At 45.3% G+C, this 14,406-nt stretch overlaps 1 protein-coding gene across 1 annotated transcript in view; it reads left to right on the top strand.

Moving 5' to 3' along the window:
• CNNM2 (cyclin and CBS domain divalent metal cation transport mediator 2) overlaps positions 1–14,406 on the top strand; it is a 126,791-nt gene that overhangs the window by 102,978 nt on the left and 9,407 nt on the right. Inside the window, exons 3-5 of the mRNA XM_054382304.1 lie at positions 6,106–6,243; positions 8,285–8,454; positions 13,552–13,645. Coding sequence (XP_054238279.1) covers positions 6,106–6,243; positions 8,285–8,454; positions 13,552–13,645 — 402 coding nt within the window. The remainder of the gene's footprint in view (positions 1–6,105; positions 6,244–8,284; positions 8,455–13,551; positions 13,646–14,406) is intronic.

Here is a 14,406-nt window from a genome sequence, read left to right as displayed (position 1 = left end):
GCCTCAAGGGCCTGTAGTTCATCTACTGCCTACCTTAGCAAGAAGGCAGGTAAACATTGTGCCTCAAGAAAGGATAATGTAGTCTCCTTATAGAGTCACTCTGTCACTCATTCAGAAAAGCTGAGAATAGAAGTTATCTTCAAGGCTGAAAATCAGCATGTTCTAAATGACTCCTCTCTTTATCACTCAGTAAGACTCCTTCCTTGCTGCTAACATGTTGTGGAACATGATGCTGCAGGTCATCTATTACCTTGGACTTGAGATATCTGGACTCCTTTCTTTTCCAGTTTAGAATTTGTCTGGTCTTTGGCCAGATATCCTAAAGTATCTTTGCATCTCTTCCCATCTACATAGTCTGGCCTGTGCATACAATACTTCCTGCCTGTCATTCTTCATCTGTCTTCCTCTGTGCTTTGATCACTTGCTGGCAGATGCTTTTACTATGTGTTCGGGTGTAGCACAAGGATATCTCCAGGTTCTATTGTAGCACATATAAGAGTGTTAAATATCTTTAACACTGTTAGCCTGTTCTGTCTTTTTCTTTCCTCATGAAAGGGATCTGAACATTTCTACAGCATCTTTAACAGTGCAAGAGTCTTCTATCCTTCCTCCAAACCAAAAGCCAAACGAGCACCCTGCTTGTACTTTTCCTTATAGATTGTTATTGCCTGAACTGCCTTCTGTAGCTATTCAGTATTTTGCCAGTATTCATGTGCCCAAAGGTTCATGTAAATCACACTGTGTTTTACAATGTGCTGAACACTCTGATTGCTATGCAAATCACAGAAATCCAGTTCCTATCAATTTCTTTTCATGCCCTCACAAATGGGTTGTTGGGCTAATCAGTTACAACATAATGATGAAGTCAGACTTTCTTCTGTGCTCCAAAAAGATCCTGCCTTTGTCTCATCATCTTTGAGATATTTCCATGCTTCTACAAATGAAAAGACATTGCCTATGCTTTTCAGTGTTGCATTTTCCCCTTGTTTGTTAAAAGAAACATAGATCATGTAGTGTTATTCTTCAGGATAAAAAGAGCTTTGACCATTAATAGCATGTTAGAGGGGAATTAAATGAGAATTTAATTTTACTATCAGAAGACTTCCTAGATTAACAAAATAGAGCTGGTGAACATGAGTTCATTTGAAACCTTCCTTCCTGGGAAAGATTTACTGTGGAAAATTCCTGGTTCAGAACTGGAGGGAAACTTAACTTCTTAGGCTTCCTGGAGAATGCAAAGAGTTTGGAGGGTGACTCCTTCTATAGACCGTGAAGATGGACTTCTAGTTTCTTTGCAAGGTTCTTGACTTCATTCCACTCTTCAGATTGAAGGAAACTGTAGCAGTAAAGACTAGAGCAGAAATCCAGAGAAGATATGAGGATCACAGAAAATGTGATAGGTTTTGGATTTGTCCTGTAATCAGAATTGGTGTAGTGATGGGAAGGTAGCTTATTGTCCACTGATGTGTTGCTATCAGTGTGTCAGTGCTAGTAACCCCATCTAGTAATAAATGATCATTTTCTGATGATCTTCAATATAAGGCCAAGCTGGCTTGCTCAGCTCAGAATGGGTCAACTTGTTGAAACCTTTAGATTAATTTACTTCATACTAGATGTTTATTTGAAAGTAAATCTTATGAAAAATTCTGCAAGCATTGTTACACCTTTGTTCTGAAGTTTTAAAAATGTTTGGTTTAGATGGAAACTTGAAATTTGGTGAAATGGCTGACCTTGGTGTTGGAGCTGTGCCTTTCTGGTCTTTCCACAAAAATACATTTTCCCTGTGTTAGGGTAGAAGGAATTGTGTATTTACAGCTTTAGCTGAAAGCTGCTCTCACTGCTGAAGCTCTGCAGCTGAATTTCTTCAAGTGTTGCGTGCCCAAGAAACGTGTGCTGTTTCTTTAGATTGTTACATCCTGCTGTATCTTATGGCTAGCAGAGATATTGGGAGCAAGGAGAGGAAGATGGGAGCAAGAAAATTATTAAATATGTCTGACCTTTCAATCTCTGGATATGAGTACTTCTGAGCATGAAACTTTGTATTGGGGATTCTGATGGGGTGGAGAGAAGAGTTTTCTGATATGACACAGGGAAGTTCTGACTACATCTCAGCCAGCATCACTATGAAGAGCTGTCAGTGTGTTTGGCTCTTACTATTGGAAAGCTGGAGCATTTTTTTCATGGTTGATGCACTACAGGAATCTGTCCTCCACTCCCATGGCATAGCTCTATCTTCTGTGTTGACCACAGAGTCTGCTTGAGGAACATGAATTTCACCATTCTGACCTGGGTTTGACTAGTGGCCTATCTTATTTAACTCTTTGTAATTGAAAGCAAGTTTAGTCACCCCTGAAATGCAACTGGAATGCTGCTGGTTTTTGCTCTTACAGATTCTGAGGGGGTTTGCCCCATGTAGAATCTGGGATTTTTCTGCAAATGAAGTACCTTAAGACACCCTTGTGTTCTGCATGTTGCAGACAAACAGTCTGGTTGTAAGCATCAGCCTGCACTACATTTTCATGTCCTCGCCCACATGCACCTCAGCAGCCTTTCTCATCCAATAGGACCCCAGGCCAGCCCCTGCTGGGGGCCATGCAGCACCAGGCCATGGGGCACATTCGTTACAGGGCCTGCACTGCTGCAGCTGCAAGAGCTTTCCCCCAGCATGGGGGTATAGGCTGTCTAGTGCTTCACTTGGGGGATGAGGGAGAGGGGGATGTGGAGTGTGTGCTGACTGGCACTCTGGTATCCACCTCTGCCTTGATCTGAGCATCCTGGTACTGAGTATGGACACAGGGTTAGTGAGTCTAGTCTTCTGAGAATTGTATATGCTTTCCCTGGAATATCTGATAGATGCACATCTCAAGTTGTTGCATATCTCTGTCCTTGTACAATTCTTGTGTACCAGACAGAGCCATACTTCTGTTTGAGAAAATATATTTGTCTTTATTCTTGTCTGGAGCTCACTGCAAATGTCTATTCTGTCCTAAAGACAAAAGGACAAAGAAAGAGCACAGGAAAAGAAAAAGGACCTTCCCAGAACTTTGGGGGCATTTGCAATGCTCATCAGCCTGCCTCCCTGCCTGCCCAACTGAACAGGTGATCTGAGGTTTGAACTCCTTGTTATGTAGCTGTCTCAAGTCCAAGCTGACTCCATCAGGGAAATTCATGCAATTATTTGTGGAGTTCTACATCAGGCCTGGAACCGCAGTAGTATTACAAGAGACTTGTAATACTTACTTGTATTTGGTCTCCTCTTCTTGAGTTCCCTTCCTTACCACAGGAGTTAATGATCAGCCTTGCTGCCTTTGATTTGAAGGAAAAGTCTAAATATTCCCAGAACCTACTGAAAATGGTTATGATATTTGTTGATATCTCACCAAAAGTTATACCAAGGGTATCCCTCATGTGTCGTATTGTTCATGTCACAGAACCAAACAGCATCACAGCACTCTGTAAGCAGAGATGGCTTCAGCATGCCAAGATAACTCCAAGTGCCCAGGTCTCCATCTCACTCACTGTAGAAAGGACAGATGGAAGAAGTATCTGGTCCAGATTCAGTTACTTCTGTCACCATCCAAAGCTAAAGAGTTGTTTGGATAGTGAGAACAGTTGAGACCATCTCTTTACAAACATAAGCCAAGATAATGGCTTTAAGCCATATGGCCCTGCTCTCACTGTGTCACATTTTGCTTGGGGGAAGGTTTCTGGACAAGCTGCCAAGAAACAGGAGGAGGAGTTGAAATCACCCATCATTTGATTAAGAGCCTGGGTCTCTTACCTTGATGACAGATGCAGATGGAAAGATTTAAGACATCCTCCTATGGTATTATGCTGGGTCTGTTTTCAAGTACCAGAAGTGCAGTGTGAAACCTGTTGTGGTGTAGCTCATTCACAGGAGAAACAGAGATGCTTTACTGTCCCACTGAAGAGACATTTCCTTGTCCTAGGGACAAAAGCTCTATTTGTGGTGGTTTTTACCTCCTTGAAGAGGCCAATAACAGAGCTCCTTGTGAGAAAGCATGTCAGCCACAGCATTGTAAAAAATAGCATCCTCTGAGCTTTCAGAAAAAGCAATCTCTGTTCTTACCTCTTTAAACAGGTAGAACCTAGGAATAGCTTCTGGGGGACTTTTCTCCTATTCACTCTATGTTGCTTTGGTATCCATCTTTCCTTTAACTGCATGTACAGATAAGGTCTGTCTCAGACTATATACCTAAAGCAGGGACTGTTTGCAGTCTGTAACCCTTGGGTGCTTTCTGTTCCTGCTTTTGGAAGAGAAACTGCAGCCCCTGATGTAGTCCAGGCCCTGGGTAAAGTGCTACAAAGGTAAGAGGTTTCTGGTTTCAAAGACAAAAAAGGACATAGGTCTTAATTGTTCATCTCCATGTTTTGAGGAACAAATATCTCAAATTTTCTGGTCTGCACTGCTCACAGAATGAGCTTTAGATGTCTACAGTAGATACTCTGTCAATATGATGTTACTGTGGAGTCTGTGATAGTCCTGTAATGGAGGCTTGTCCATGGGAAGTTGAAGACCCATAAGTATTCATATATAAAAAGCTAGGTGTCTTGGGAAGATTTTTTTTTTTTTTAGAAACCTCTTAGTTCCTGGTATTGTGTACTTCCAAGCCCCAAGCACAACCACTCTGAGCCTTATGTAGTCTGTAGCTTGTATGTGGGCACCTACAGGACTCCAGATCTCAGTGGCTTCTTTGCTGTGGTGCATCACTGTTATCACTTTTGCATTCATAACCTAAAACCTAGCACCAGCTACTGAGGAGTATGCATGAGATTTCACAGAGTTAGCTTCACCTGCACCTCTTTGTGTGCTTGCCTGAATTCTCTGCAGTGAATCAGTGTGCCAGAACTGCCTCTGGTCTCTCAAGAGTCCAGTCATTTTAGAGCAAAGACTCTGACAGACAAGCAGCGATAGTGGTTTCAGTATCTTTCCCCACTAAGGCCCTAGAACCTAAGCTGTGCCTCAAGTCTGAGGGGCTCACAGTAATTGCTTCAAGACTTGGGTTTCCTGCAATACACAGTGTAGCTCAGAGCTGTCTGACAGCACTCTGCTGCTTGTGTTCACTGCCACTTTCCACACTGTGCTAGCAGAGAAGAGCAAGAGACCTCTTCTCCGTGGAACTGACATATACTGCCTATAGCTCCCCACTTACCTGATTTCCTAGATACTTTTGGAGATTAGCTCAGTGAGTGGGCCATAATGGCTGGGTTCTTTGAGCCTTTGCAACTCCATCTTTTGTGGTGTCTTTCACAAATGAGGATTCCCCATCACAGAGCCTGTTTCTAAGACATATGAGCTAAGAGGCAAGTATTTAACTGAATAAATGACAGGAATTTGGGATCACTAGCAGGTGAATTCCTGTGTCTGAACTCTTGAAGCTGCTCTGTACTTCATCCTGACTTCAGTGCCTGTAAAGCAGCCAGAGATTCCCACCTCCAGGCTGTGCAGCTTGCCAGCCTTTGTTGATGTTTGGACAGGACAAAAGGAACTGCATATGCTACACTTTGGGAGGTACTTGGACCAAAGACATGTGGATTTTGCCAAAGCTGTCAGCGAAGCCATGCCACAGCCTAAGAGATATATCATTGGATAGTTGGTTGCTGGGAATTTTCCAGGGAATGTGTATGAAAAAAATAAAGTAGCTCTGAAAGATACTCTTGCAGAGCAACACCTTTTGATTATTAGTAATACTGAGCAGGACTTCTCCCCCCCACCTAGAAATGTGTACGCACCATATGTATTATGCAGACCTGCTCTGCAATGAGATGTTTGCAGGTGGAGACTTTCTCCCCGTTGAAGTGGCAGAAGGAGATCTCTTCCAAGGTGGTTGATTCTAAGCGACAAAGACTGTGGCTGCAGGCCAGGGACTCACAGGGAGATGAACCTGCAGCACAGCTCACTAGTTGTTTCTCATTTGGGCTACATGCTGCTGAGCAGGGCTTGGCATGAGCTGCAGAGGGGTCTGTCTGCACGCTGTGCTCTGGGTGGCCATCCTGGCTGACTCCATCCAGCGCAGTTCACGTTGGAGCCTGTTCTAACAGAAATCACTTCCTTCCTTTCTTTCCCCATCCTCCCTTCCCCAGCTGATAACAAGACGAAAAAGAAAGTAGCTCATCGGGACAGGAAGCAGGACTTCTCTGCCTTCAAGCAGACAGACAGCGAGATGAAGGTTAAAATATCACCGCAGCTCCTCCTGGCAATGCACCGGTTCCTGGCAACAGGCAAGTGCTTCTGGGTTATCTTTCTTTGCCGTTGTGCCGGAGCCTCAGGGGCAGTTTGTCAGCAAAGGAGGGTGGGAGAGTGCAGACGGGAAGGGAGGCTGGATTGTGGGGTGACAAATAATGCCACTGTTGTGTTTTTCTTTTTAAATTCTCTCCTCTCCTGTGTTCAGTGTCGGCATGAACTCTCTGAGACATTTACCAGGGGTGGACCAGTAACTTTAGATTGGTCTGAAAGGTAAGGACGAATGCCAAGTGCCGCACTGCATGTCTAGAGTCCATCAGATTAACGACTAGCAAGTGCAGCCCATTAGGAAGAGCTCAGGGAACAAACCAAAGAGGACTGGATACCACTGGGCCAGCTGACTGTAATTGCACTCTGGTGCCTTCTCCAGAAAAAGATGCTGGACTTTTTACAGGAAGGTCTAAACCTGTTCCATCAGACTTTGTGACTCCAAGTGAAAAAGTCTTCTGACACCTTTACGCAGACTGCACAGGTGATTGTGAACTGTACTTTTAAAAAATGGATTTCTGGCTGGCTTGTGTGACCTCCGTTGATGACTTCAGGTTTCAGAGGACAGTTGTCACCATCTCAGAACACCTTGATATTTTAGCCCTTGGGTGGGCAGTCTGGCAATGAGAGGCCAGGGCCTTGAATGGTTCCTTTCAGCTGGTGTTGCCTTTCGTCGTAAAGTTGGTCCCTTCACCTCAGAGAGGAGCAGACCTGTTAAGAGGAGAGCTTGTGGAAAACAAACCTCCCTGTTGCCTGTGCTCTCTGACATCCAAAGACTTCTGACATGCAGGCCTTTCAGATGGGAGTCTTTCACTGCGGTGTTCAACATGTATCTGTGGGTTGAAAATTGTAAAGTTGTTTTGTCTCAAGTCTGCCAGCTCCGATTGGAAATTAGTACTTCCCTTCCCTTAAGGTGCAGTAACTGCCTGCCCAGTCCAACTTCATGCTTTTATTTTGCCTCTGTCTTGAAAGAAACGTGTGTGTGATCTGTTACCCCATCTCAGCTGAGGGGCAGGAATTCCTTAAAAGGCTTGGATTCCTACAGCTCACATGCATGTGAGCATGTCCTTGATGAAAGGAAGCAGTTCAAGAGGAAGATGTGGATTTAACAGCAAGCAAGGCATTGTCCTTGTAGTGGTGCAAGACCTGATGGAGTTGCCTAAACACCTGCTCAACAGACATAGTCTTACAGTGCTGCTTCTTGGATGAAAGGATTGTGTAGCTTAAATCCCGCTCTGTCTGTGAAGCCACTGCTAAATAAGATGAAAGCTACAGTTTTGGTTTCTCTGTTCTAATTTGAGAGTAGTAGCTCTAGCAGATGAAAGGTACTGGCTCATTAATGGTTCTGTTCCGAAATGAGGTGTTAGGAAAGCTTATCAATTTGCATGTGTGAGTCTTGACATCCCTGGCTTAACTCTCCCATTCAAGGATGAGCTTTTCCTCTTCAAACAGCTCCTGTTGGGAATACTGAAGAGCAAGTGGCTAGGAGTAGCGTTGTGTGTGTCAGGCATTAATCCCATGTGGTTTGAACTGACCTGCACTGCCTCTCATTTTGAGTAACTCTTCCCATATGAACCATGACAGCCCCAACTGTGTCTTTGCTTTATGTAAAGCATCTATCCAGAACAACTTTCTAAGCCCCAAACAGTCATTTTTTGAGGGATACTTCTTTAGAAGGTTTTCTGTGCCCCAGCTGTAAAACTCTTCCATTCACACAACTCTCCAATGATCCTACACAGCTGTGACTCTGAACTCTCAAGCAGGCAAGACTGCCTTTTTGTTTTCCCTTTCAGATGAAGACATGGGTTTTGGCTGTTTGGAAAAATATTTCAGTGATTAAAGTTGGGGCATTCCAGGCCTTTTCCCCCACCTCTTACAAATCTAACAGTCTCAAAAGACTTGAAGCCTACAATTCCATAATGGATCTCTCTGCATCTGTGTGTCTTTTATAGTCAAATGTCTATTAACGAGTACTGCTAGCTTCTGTCCAGGCATATGATGTGTAATACCAAGTTCTATCTTGTGTTATAGAAGTAGAAGCATTTGGTCCATCCCAGATGTCAGAGAAGATCCTTCTCAGGCTGCTAAAACATCCCAATGTCATCCAGGAGCTGAAGTATGACGAGAAGAACAAGAAAGCCCCAGAACACTACCTCTACCAGCGAAACAAGCCTGTCGACTACTTTGTTCTCATTTTACAGGTCAGACACATGATTACGTGCAAAATCCTTCATCTCCTGACATATCCCTCTTTATACCTCTTCCAGTTGTTGAAGTTTGCCTTCTTTCAAACATGGGAATGGAGCTATGGCTCCTGGGAACTGCTCCTTCCTCCTTTATGGCCTGGCCCACTTAGAAGAACTTGATCAGCTTCTTTTAGCTTCAGTTACACAGCTATGAAGAGTAGGCAGCACTTCCCACTTCAAGTCATCTGTTGAAAAATGCTTATGCTCCTGTTCAATATCTTTATTGATGATCTGGATGAGGGGATTAAGTCTACCATTAGTAAGTTTGCAGATGACACCAAGTTGGTAGCAAGTGTTGATCTGTTAGAGGGTAGGAGGGCTCTGCAGAGGGACCTTGACAGGCTGGACAGATGGGCGGTGTCCAATGTGATGGCATTCATCAAATCCAAGTGCCAGATGCTGTACTTTGGCTGCAACAACCCCATGCAGTGCTATAGGCTGGGGTCAGAGTGGCTGGAGAGGGACCTGGGGGTACTGGTGACAGCCACCTGAACATGAGCCAGCAGTGTGCCCAGGTGGCCAAGAGGCCAATGGCATCCTGGCCTGCATCAAGAATAGTGTGGCCAGCAGGAGCAGGGAAGTCATTGTGCCCTTGTACTCAGCTCTGGTTAGGCCACACCTTGAGTGCTGTGTCCAGTTCTGGGCTCCTCAATTTAAGGAGGACATTGAGATACTTGAATGTGTCCAGAGGAGGGCAGCGAGGCTGGGGAGAGGCCTTGAGCACAAGCACTGTGAGGAGAGGCTGAGGGAGCTGGGACTGTTTAGCCTGGAGAAGAGGAGGCTCAGGGGAGACCTCATTACTCTCTACAGCTACCTGAGGGGAGGTTGTAGCCAGGAGGGGGTTGGTCTCTTCTCCCAGGCAACCAGCACCAGAACAAGAGAACACAGTCTTAAAGCTGTGCCAGGGGAAGTTTAGGCTGGAGGTGAGGAGAAAGTTCTTCACAGAAAGAATGATCTGCCATTGGAATGTGCTGCCCAGGGAGGTGGTGGAGTAACTGTCTCTGGAGGTGTTCAAAAAAGGATTGGACGTGGTACTTGGTGCCATGGTTTAGTTAGTCATGAGGTGCTGGGTGATAGGTTGGACTTGATGATCTCTGAGGGCTATTCCAACCTTGCTGATTCTATGATTCTATGCTGAAGGTATCACTAGGATAGGCAATGCAAAAGAATCCCTGCATGTAGCTGGCATTGCTTGGAAAATAGGGATGCAAGAAATGTCATGTCATAGGAGTGTGACGAGAGTGCTTTCTCTAATGTGTTTTTTCCTTTTGCAAAAGGAGGCATTGAGGGGTTTGATAGTTGAGAGAAGTGGCTTTCTTTTGGTGCAGTTTTGAAGTCTGTACCTTTGGAGTTGTGAGAAGCACAGGTTTCAGTAGGGCACTGCACTATCCACTGAGTGGGACACCTCCTGCCACAGCCTCTGCCATTCTTGGGCACCCTGCCATCCAAACACTCTATGCCAAGATTGCTGTGTTTGGGTGTTTGTGAGATTGGAGCCCTAAGTGGTGTGGAAGGACTGATTTCTGCTTGTTCTGTGCAGGATTGCTTCCAGTACTGATTACCTCCTAGGTTTTGTTACTTGACAGGGACATTGAATGGCTAGGTAAAGCTTTACACAGAAACCTAGCTTCTGTCTAGCACTGTCCTTTAAGAGAGGTGTTGCTGGGAAGTTGCTTAATTTTCCATCCTGCATGACCCAAATCAGTTTGGATTACAAAACCACAAGCATTGTAGATAATAAAGTTGTTACACAGGGCTTGAAATCTTCCTTACAATGGCCTTAAAAAAACCCAAAACAAAACAAAAAGCCACAGCAAGGGAGATTTGAACACTGCCAGTGATAAACAATGCAGAAAACACTGTAATGTAATATTACAGATTCAACATAATTCTCTTTAAAAAAAAAAAATGTTTTTTTTTCCCAAGGATTTGAGGAGCCACTGGTAGCTCTTTAACTGCTCTTTATGTGCTGAATTTTTGCAATCTGAAATATTCCAGAGGCAAGATAATACTCCTGAATGAGGTAATGCTGCAGAGATGAGAATGGAGGACATGGGCGATGAAAAAGGACAGGCAGTTCTTTCCTAGCTATTCTGCAATCAATAAATATTTAGCACACACAATGTGCTAGCTCTATAATGCATTTGGAAAACTGAGTCTTGCAGTAGGTACTTAATATAAAAATGGTAACAAAGTTGCTTCTGCGAGGATCAGGAGGGATAAATACTTTTCTTTTGTACTTAAATGGGCTTAGACTTATCTCTCATGTTGAGAGATCAAGAATACCTTCATGTTAAACTCAGCTCTAGTTGAAAAGTCACCTGTTTGCAACAGCTTTCCTCTCAACTAATGAGAAGTTCTACTGTAGGAGGTTGAGATTGTTTTTTATTATTCTTTTTCCTGCTCATTGTTTGTTTTTTTTTTAAATTCCTTCTAAAAGGTGGAAAAGCAGAAACCACACATGCAGACATTTAAACAGAACACACATAATAGCATGCCTGTGGAATTCTTAACAGCTTTTCAGCTACTGTGACTGTGCCAAGCATGCCTGGTCTTCATATGGCTACCACTGGGAAGCTTGGAAGTGCTGCTGTTGTGTGCCAATAGAGTAATGGTCTTGGAACTGAAAGTCAGCCACTACTACTAATTACTAATTTGTATTTAGCTACTATCAATGCAGACAATCAGTACAGACTGGGGGATAAGGTGTTAGAAAGCAGCCCTGAGGAAAAGGGCTTGAGGATACTGATGGACAAGAAGTTGGACATGAGCTTGCAGCCCAGAAGGCCAATCACATCCTGGGCTGCATCAAAAGATGCGTTGCCAGCAGAGCCAGAGAGGTGGTTCTGCCACTTTACTCTGCTCTGGTGAGACCTCACCTGGAGTACTGTGTGCAGGTCTGGAGCCCTCAATATAGGAAGGACATGGACCTGATGGAGGGGGTCCAGAGGGCCACAAAAATGATCAGGGGGTTGGAGCACCTCTGCTATGAGGACAGGTTGAGGGAGCTGGAGTCGTTCAGCCTGGAGAAGAGGAGGCTCCGGGGACACCTGATAGCAGCCTTACAGTACCTGAGAGGTCCTACAGGAAGGATGGGGAGAGGCTGTTTACAAGGACCTGTGGTGACAGGACGAGGTGCAATGGCTTCAAACTAGAGAAGGGCAGATTTAGATTGGGTATCAGGAAGAAGTTCTTCACTATGAGGGTGGTGGAACACTGGAACAGGTTGCCCAGGGAGGTGGTTGAGGCTTCTTCCCTGGAAATATTCAAGGTGAGGCTCAACGAGGCCCTGAGCAACCTGGTCTGGTTGGGGACGTCCCTGCTGACTGCAGGGAGGTCAGACTGGATGACCTTTGGGAGGTCCCTTCTGGCCTGGACCATTCTATGATTCTATGAACTCCAGACTGACTGTATATGAAGATCAAAGCCTGGTCAGGAATGTATTTTTGAGCCCTGGTCTTGGCTGGTGAATAACTACCAGCAGTAAGTAGGTTGAATCGTAGAATCAGTCAGGGTTGGAAGGGACCACAAGGATCATCCAGTTCCAACCCCCCTGCCTTGGGCAGGGACACCTGACACTTGATCAGGCTGCCCAGAGCCTCATCCAGCCTGGCCTTAAACACCTCCAGGGACGGGGCCTCAGCCACCTCCCTTGAGAGCTCTGTTTATAACCAGTCTTTGCCTGGGTGACAAGACTGTACCTTTTGGAAGGCTTGTAATAAAAAAATAAGCTACTTATATGGGTTGTGGAGTGAAATTGGTTTTAAAAGGAATTATATGAAGTCATTGCTTGTGATAGCAGGAAAGTGGATTTGTGAGCTAGGCATTCTCTTCCTGCTAGGTGAATGTTGTGGATTTTTCTCACCTGGGACAGTCTATTTAGTATCAGGGCTCATGCAGACTGAGTTAATTTTCATGTTTCCCTGCCCTATTACAGTACTGTAAAGTTAAAGGCATGATCACTGATTTTAAGTTATTCTTAATGAAATAAACACTTGGAAATAAAATCTGCCTTTTGGATTCATTTAACCTGAACGTGTCAGCTGGTGTTCAGTCTACTTAATACACATGGGACAGGCAATCTGTCTGCCCTTTCCAGGCTAACCAGAGGGCAAGGGAAGTATATTTGCCTGAAAATCCCAACCTTTGTGCAGTTCAGATTAAAAGCTGCATGAGATTTCTTTTGTCTACAGTGGTGTGCTGCAACTCCCAGTGCAGTCCCAGTAAGGATGGGTAACATGTAAACCAGGCCAATTAATTTTGGCTATTTGTATATGAAAGTAGCTCAGGTGCTTACAGCTGTGTGAGGTGGTTTCTGTTCTAGAGCCCGTTGTAGGGCATGATGTTAAACATTTGGTTCAGCCCACATCAGAAATGGGTTCACTTGAGTGGTGGTGTGGTTTTGTACAGCGTGGGAAGCACTGAAGGCCCTTCTAGGCAAAACCCTGTGGAGGAGTAGAACCTTAAGTTCAGGGTGCTGGAATAGGTAAAACTGCTAGAAACCAAGAAAACCAAAGTAGCCTCAAGACTGCTCCTTCAGGATTAAGGGCTTTGTTTCTGTGGAAATCTCACTGGTGAAGGCAGACGGCCTCCTCCCATGCTGGCCTCCCATCTGCCTTTCTATGTTTGTGTTAGAAGGGGCTCTGTGTGAATGTGGGCTGTGACCCAACATGTCTAGATGTCTCAAGACCACAGATGACTGTGCTACACATGAGCTTCTCGTGATACTGGGGGAGTACTTTTTTCACTCTGCATTGAGGGAAATAAACCTGACAGCACTTGAAGCATGGCAGTAACAGCACCCTGTGGTATGCTGTGGTGACCCTGCTCTTTTGCAGGGACTTATGTTGGCCATAGGGCACCAAAGACCAGGACAGCTCAGGGTACAAGAGCATGTTGCCCTCCAGGGTCTGTCCTGGTTCAAGCACCATTACATAGTGGAGGGACCGTGACACTGCTCAGGAATGTCAGGCAAAAATAGCTTTCAGGGCTCAAGTCTGGTCTTGTGTCTATTGTCCCTTTTAATTGCAGCTCTCTCCTTTTCCTTAACAGGGGAAGGTGGAAGTGGAGGCTGGGAAAGAGGGGATGAAGTTTGAAGCTGGTGCTTTTTCGTACTATGGGGTGATGGCCCTCACAGCATCACCAGGTATGTCCTCTTACCTTCTGGTTTGGGAATGTGCTCCTGCACAAGCCTGCCTGTCCTGTGAGCAGAGCGGGAGGAGGCTGTGCAGGGCATCCCCACCACCACATTGATGGGTCTGATGTAAAGGATACCTCCTTGCCAGTGAAACCACCTGCCTGGCACAGCGTCCCTGGGAGGAGCACGGGCTGGTAGTGAATCTGACTCTCGAACCCAGGGCCTGTTCGTCTCCCAGAGGATGCGAGTGTTGGCCTTAACGAGTGATGCGTTGGGTGCTGGAGAAGAGCTTTGTCGTTCTGCTCAGGGCAGGGTAACAGGGATGGAATTGAGGGGAATAAATAATCAGTGGTAGAGGGACATCTAGTGCTGGAAAGTGCAACTGCAGTTCGGAGCTGCTCGGTTTCACCAGGCTGAGTTCTAAAGCCCTCTTGAGGGAAAGGAGGAGAGCGGTGTGAGAAAAGGAATTGCTCCTGTCAGCTTGTGTGGAAATGTAACCATGACATCGGCAGCGGGGGAGAGCTGAGTGTCTGAGGGCAAGGTGCAAGCCAGTTCCCACCGAGGTGGGAGCCAGTTCCCAGCACACAAGCAGTTACCACACAAGCCACAACCTCACAGGCACAGGTTTGGGGGTTGTCTTATAATCCAACAAGAGCAGGCTCCAGTGCTGTATTTCAGCATTTGGTGATGTATCACTAGTAACTAGTGATAAGATGAGAGGAAATGGGTTTGAGTTGTGCTAGGGGAGGTTTAGATTGAACATAAGAAAA

This window comes from Indicator indicator, chromosome 7, assembly GCF_027791375.1.
Source record: "Indicator indicator isolate 239-I01 chromosome 7, UM_Iind_1.1, whole genome shotgun sequence".
Lineage (NCBI taxonomy): Eukaryota > Metazoa > Chordata > Aves > Piciformes > Indicatoridae > Indicator > Indicator indicator.
This window is presented reverse-complemented; position numbering and strand designations above follow the sequence as displayed.